Source organism: Antrostomus carolinensis, unplaced genomic scaffold (genome assembly GCF_000700745.2).
Source record: "Antrostomus carolinensis isolate BGI_N321 unplaced genomic scaffold, ASM70074v2 scaffold41443, whole genome shotgun sequence".
NCBI lineage: Eukaryota > Metazoa > Chordata > Aves > Caprimulgiformes > Caprimulgidae > Antrostomus > Antrostomus carolinensis.
In genome coordinates, this window is record NW_010308032.1 from 4,253 (window position 1) to 10,530 (window position 6,278).

General features: G+C 35.3%; 1 protein-coding gene across 1 annotated transcript in view; it reads left to right on the plus strand.

Moving 5' to 3' along the window:
• Positions 1 to 6,066, plus strand: part of LOC104523155 (probable E3 ubiquitin-protein ligase HERC4) — a 9,325-nt gene extending 3,259 nt beyond the window's left edge. Inside the window, exons 4-9 of the mRNA XM_010165642.1 lie at positions 154 to 320; positions 1,130 to 1,196; positions 1,417 to 1,499; positions 3,839 to 4,022; positions 4,629 to 4,731; positions 5,701 to 6,066. Of these exons, the coding sequence (XP_010163944.1) occupies positions 154 to 320; positions 1,130 to 1,196; positions 1,417 to 1,499; positions 3,839 to 4,022; positions 4,629 to 4,731; positions 5,701 to 5,909 (813 nt within the window). The 3' untranslated portion in view covers positions 5,910 to 6,066. The remainder of the gene's footprint in view (positions 1 to 153; positions 321 to 1,129; positions 1,197 to 1,416; positions 1,500 to 3,838; positions 4,023 to 4,628; positions 4,732 to 5,700) is intronic.
• Positions 6,067 to 6,278: the final 212 nt, after the last annotated feature.

The window sequence follows — 6,278 nt, forward strand, 5'->3', positions numbered from 1 at the left end:
TAAAACTTTATCCTGTTTTCCTAAGTACTTATGAATACCTGCAGGTTTAAAGAAAACATAAATGAAACTCAGATTATACTGCCTTTTTCTGGACTCTGTAAGGTTAAAATAATGTCTTTATTTTAAACTATCTTGTCTGTTTTCTGTTCTTAGACCTTTGAAGACAGTGACTTATTTCATTTGATTGGTGTTGTCTGTGGGCTAGCAATATATAATTTTACTATTGTAGACCTTCATTTCCCTCTGGCTTTGTACAAAAAGCTATTGAATAAGAAACCATCCCTGGATGACTTAAAAGAGTTGATGCCAGATGTTGGCAGGTAAGCAAGAAAAGTGTTATTAGGACTTAATTTTTGGTTCAAAAATTTCCTTTAAGAATGTAAAGAAAATGAGTTATTTTCACACTGACAGGATAAACGGCTCGGAGTAACTTGCAGCCAGCATGTCATTTGAGAAAGGTTACATGCTATTGTTAAATACCTGCTTGGTTTTAGTATTTTTCTTCTATTTTATTATTCTAGAAGAATTTTAGAGGAAAATAATATTTGAAATTCAAAACCTTTGAATTTTAGCCATTGTGGACACAATTTTAGTTCTGAACAGCTTATTTAGTCCATCAAGAAAATGTTTTTGCTTATTTCAGGAACAAGTATGTACTAAATATCTGCCCTTAAGTAGGGATTTGAATAGCACTAACAGACAGGAGGTTCAGATGAGTGAATGTTGATGTTTGATTGCCTCAGTGCTGTGAATGCTAAAATTTTTGAAGATTCAAGGAGAAATGAAGTAAGTTAATGGCAGACCCCATCAGTGGTTATTAGGTACTTAACCACCTCTGGTTTGGGATTCTGTTAGCTGAAGACTAAGATATGAATCTTCTCTCTTCACACTTGAAGGTAATCAAAAGGAAATAACACTACAAGTAATAAAAAAACAATTGCTTGAGACTTCCCAACACTGTACAAGGTGCAAGTCAGTGAGCTAATGAAATAACAGTAGAAAGGAGGGGGGTGTTTTGGTTTTTGTTTTGTTTTTTAAAACTTGAGCTATCAAAGCATAAAGAATACTTCAGGAAAGTAAGTTCATCTTTCTTTCCACTGGTACACATACTTTGTAACTTATTTTGCAGGGGAATGCAACAGTTACTGGACTATCCAGAGGATGACATTGAAGAAGCATTTTGTCTTAATTTTACTGTAAGTGTATATACTCTTAAGTGTTTATATAGTGTTTGTTATCAAACCTATACCATCTATTATAACAGCTCTGATGAACTGTTTGAGCAAAAGCATCAACTGCTGATTCCCATGAATTTTAGTATCTGTGTCTGCTGTTCATGTTGCTGTAGCTAAGTGATGGGAAGAAGTACTCTGTGCAGTAAATAAGATTTATACTATTTTTGTTTGTTTTAAATAGATCACTGTGGAAAACTTTGGTACAACAGAAATTAAAGAGCTTGTTCCTAATGGTGCTGACATTCCTGTAGTCAAACAAAATAGGTGAGTTTTATGGGTCACAGGATAGTTCAGTGTTGCTGTCTGCCTTGGGAATGTAACTGGGCTGTTCTAAATATCCTTTGCCAAGCTGTTATGCTAATGCTGGAGGCAAAACTACTTTGCTTGTTTTTCCAGGCTGTTGTCATGTGTATTGTTAAAATACCTATTGTATTTAAGGATTTGCCAGTTTTGGAGAGGCTATCTAATTTTACTCAGAATGTATAATACTTCTTTTGAACTTAGAAATATTTTGGAGCTCTCTAGGGCCCATTTTGACTACATGGCCTTCATTTGATAAGATTGAAAATAGTTGTGGCTCTGCAGGAAGTTCTACATAATTGGAATTTAGTGAGTAATGATGGAAACGTTCAGCCTAGATGCCATTATGTGGCAACTGTTCATGTATGAAGTATTATTTCAGAGAAGTCCTCCCTTTGAAGAGCAGATAAATTGATGTTATCTAGTGTTATGGTCAGAAGAGTGTGTTGAGGGGTGGGGTTTTTTCCCTTGGTCAAGGATTCTGTTACTTCTATTTATAAAAGCAGCCTCTGCTACCCTTTGTTCCCTTTCTGCTCCTGGAGGATAGGCAGGATATATCTGATAGTGCTTTAATCCCTTTTTGCAGAATACTACCATTTTCCTATCTCTGTGTCCATTCCTCTCATGTATTCCTGTCTGTTCTTGAGTCTTTATGAATTCTCTATCCTTGTACTTCTCCTAGAGTAAAGGTAGAATCGAATGGAAAGAGCATACTCTATGAGAGCAGAATACATCTAGGCCATGCATGGCAGGAACAAAGGAGAAAATGTACCTCTAGACATGTTCCTAGAGGGCAAATGTTTTGGACAACATTTTCTGTAGATACTTGGGTCTGCTGTAGAGGAAAGAGCGATTATAGAAGATTCTGATCTTATCACAAACCTGCACATCGCCATGTGCAGTAACAGTACCTCCCACAACGGAGTGATTTATTTATTTAAATCATCCTGACCTGTACTACCATTAAGTACTGGAATCACCACCTATATCTGTTTCATGTTTTTATTTTTTTAATCCTTGGCTCATAGCTGAGGATTTGTGTTACTTTATCTTTAACATGATAGTTTTGAAGTTCTCTGGTGGTGGTTTGGTGTTCTGTCACAGAGACAGTAAAATTGGAGTTGAATTATGAGAAAAGTTTCAAGGTGCATGTGGAACCGTGGAACATATGACGTCACCTTTTGTCTTGCTGCAGTGAAGAATTCCTGTTTCTCAAGATCCAAATATTCCATGATGCTTTAATTCAGTTTTAATATAGAGTATAGTAATGCTAACTAGTTTATTACTATGAACTTTCTGTGGGGCAGCCTTTCCTTCCACTGTTAGTATTACACAAGTTACCTGCCTTTATAAGTACATTAATTACACAGCATGCATAAAATTGATATCTCATTTTGTACTGGAAGAGGAGGAACGTGATTCACCACTTTGCTCATCTCCAGTATTTTCAGTTGAACAACTTTTACAAAAAATTTTCATCAAAATGTGTTTAGATTATTCTTTGTTATTCGTGATATTCAAATACTGTGGATGTTGTTCAAATACTGTGGATTTCCACAGAATATGTACACCGGTAGGATAACTGTAATTTGTAACTGGAGTCACTCTGCCAGTGTAGAAATGAACAGTGTTAACTGCAGCGTAGAAATTGCAGTGTTAACTGCAATTGATTAAAATGGTAGTAATAAAAAAATTAATAATAAATACTGTGTCACATAAAGGAATTTTAGTCCCCTTGAATGCTGCAAAAGATGTTTCCAGCAAGATACGAGAACTCCTTGTGGCAAGACACAGATAACAGGCAGTCTGTTTTTCAGTATCCTAGCTCCTTCGCACTGATCTTTCTACTGTATAGGACTCAAATGTCCATTTGAAGTTGATTTGCATTTTCAGTACAGATGTGGTAATCTTTTTAATTAAAAAAATACAACAGCAAGTTTGATTAGTCAGTTTCAGGACAGCACATGTAACTCAAGCCTTTAAGCTTGTTGCTGTTCAGTCCAGTTCACTGCAATGCATACAGATAAGAGAAATGTTCATAGTGACTGGAATAAATAACACTAAATGTTACTGGTTTTCATTAAGGACTCTGTCTTGGGGGGTATGGAGGGGAAATACATTTATGTTCCATTTTCATTGAGGTAATCTTCACTGTGGTTTTAGCATGAAGCAGAGAATATATTAGGATCCTTTTTGTTTAACTATTAGTGCTGTGTTCTAGGCAGAATGGCTACTGTTTTGTGGCTAAAATGGTGAAGTGCTTCCCCTTCCCCAACGTAATTCTTTTTTTCTTCTTTGTACAGGCAAGATTTTGTAGATGCATATGTGGATTACATCTTCAATAAATCTGTGGCTTCCTTATTCAGTGCATTCCATGCAGGCTTCCACAAAGTATGTGGAGGTAAAGTTCTTCAGCTCTTCCAGCCCAGCGAGTTGCAGGCAATGGTGATTGGGAACACAAATTATGATTGGAAAGAATTGGAGAAGGTAAGAACCATAATTAGCTATTTGTTTCATATATTTTTTAATTTCCAGATGCAAAAGCAAAATCTTGAAGTGTCTTTTGAGCTCTGTTTTAATTAGGGATTTCCAGCCTTGATTGGATTGACTGCCTGAGCGGGCAACTTTTTTTCCCTTTTTTTTTTTTTTTTTTTTTTTTTTAATATTACTGAATGAAGACACTAAAATATTGTTTACCTTTCTGCTTAAAGTTTTCCCATCTAATTTCTGAAGGAAATCAGAAAAAAATGAAGAAAAAGCCACAGAACCAAAAGGCAGCTGTATACAATGTATCATGTTAGAAGAGGGAAAGTGAACAAAATGCACACAGTTAATAAAAGTAAATATTCTTGATTGCCATACTCACTGTGAGACTTTTGTCACTACTTTATTTGGATTGAAAATGCTTTGATGTACATACATCTGTCCGCATAGTTGAAGTCAGACTGAATAGCTGAAGAAAATTGACCAAGGAAAACAGTAACGTGTCATTTGCAGTATCCCTTTACACAAACCACATTCATTCTGCTTTAATGTCAGATTATCCTGCTAGTTCTATATGTGAAAAGTAACCTGATTTCCTGCTCACTTTAGAATACAGAATACAAAGGAGAATACTGGGCAGACCATCCTACAATCAAAATATTCTGGGAAGTTTTTCATGAGTTGTCTTTGGAGAAGAAAAAACAGTTTTTGTGTAAGTATTTGAAAGTACTTTGTAGAAGTTGCTAACTGAACAGGATCACTGTGATTTCAGGCTCTTGCTATAAGAGGGCACATGTAAGTATTTATCTATAATGATGTGGTTAACTTTATTTGGAAGAGAAAAAATTACAGTAGAAGAAATTAATTATGAGCTTGTCTCTGATTTTGCTGAGGTTGTCCTGAGTAATTTTGGGTGTTGGGCTGTTAGAAGATGACAGTAGATCAGAGTAGCATTAAAAAAAAAGGGGGGGCGGGCAACAAAAAAACCAACCAAACAAAAAAACCCCCACCAAAACACAGAAAAGAAAAAATCCCAACCCCCAACAGCTTAAACTGATAGGTGTTATTTATCTGAGGACTAGGAATTTTTTTTCCTGTGTTTTGACATAAGGTTCACATCATTTTTTTCATTGCACATAGGTAGAATTTTGGAATTATTACTGATTGTAAATACCTCAAGGAACTGATACAAGTGGAAATGTATGGGGTAAACAACAAATTTATGGAGGCTTCCTGTGAAGAAGCTTTTGTTGAGACTAGATCATAGATTAGTTGCCAAGTCAGATAAATTTCTTATTGAACAAACTAATTCTGCGTATTTACAAGATGTTTGCAAATGCTCCGTAAAGGTATAGCCAATGGAATTTAAATAACAAATTCTGATGGATGAAGAACTTCCTACCTTTTTTTTTTTTTTAAAAAAAAAGGACTGGTTAGTTTCATATGCTAAAATGAAATGTTTTCCTTTATATATCACTTCTTGTGTTACACATGTATAAGCTGGAGGTCAGGTTAAGTCTTTATTCCCTGTTTTTCAAACTTACCAGAACAACTTCAGTGTGAAAAGCTAACCACTGCTAGAATAATTAAAAAATGCAAACAGTGATTAGAACTGCATGTGTGACATATACAATGTTCGTCTTAAACTACTTTGAAGACTTTGTTTGTTTTTTCTTCACAGTGTTTCTGACAGGCAGTGATCGTATTCCAATTCTTGGCATGAAGTGTCTTAAACTAGTCATCCAGCCAACAGGAGGTGGAGAAGGTTATCTTCCGGTAGCTCACACTTGCTTTAATCTTCTTGATCTTCCGAAATACACAGATAAAGAAACCCTAAAATCGAAGTTGATCCAGGCTATAGATCATTACGAAGGTTTCAGTTTAGTATAACTTCAGAAATGAGAGTTCTGTGTAATGTGGGATCATTAAACTAACTTTTTGTGTTTCTTGTGGTGGTAAATTCAGTGGATTAAATGATGGAGTTGATAATATAACTGATTATTTGCGAAAACGTTCAGTGGTACGGATACTCATGGGAGCCAAAAAACACTTACAAAAATGAGGAACTGTCTTAATACATACCTTCTTGTACAGAACCATGTGGATTTTTGCCATCTTACAATAAAAACAAGAGTACTGTGAATGGGAGTCAAGTTTCACTAACATGAATTAACATTTCACCTTATACAAACAATTTGGCGTGTGAGTGCATGAGAGACTTGCTTAAGTTTTTCAGATCACTTAGTAAGAACATTTAAC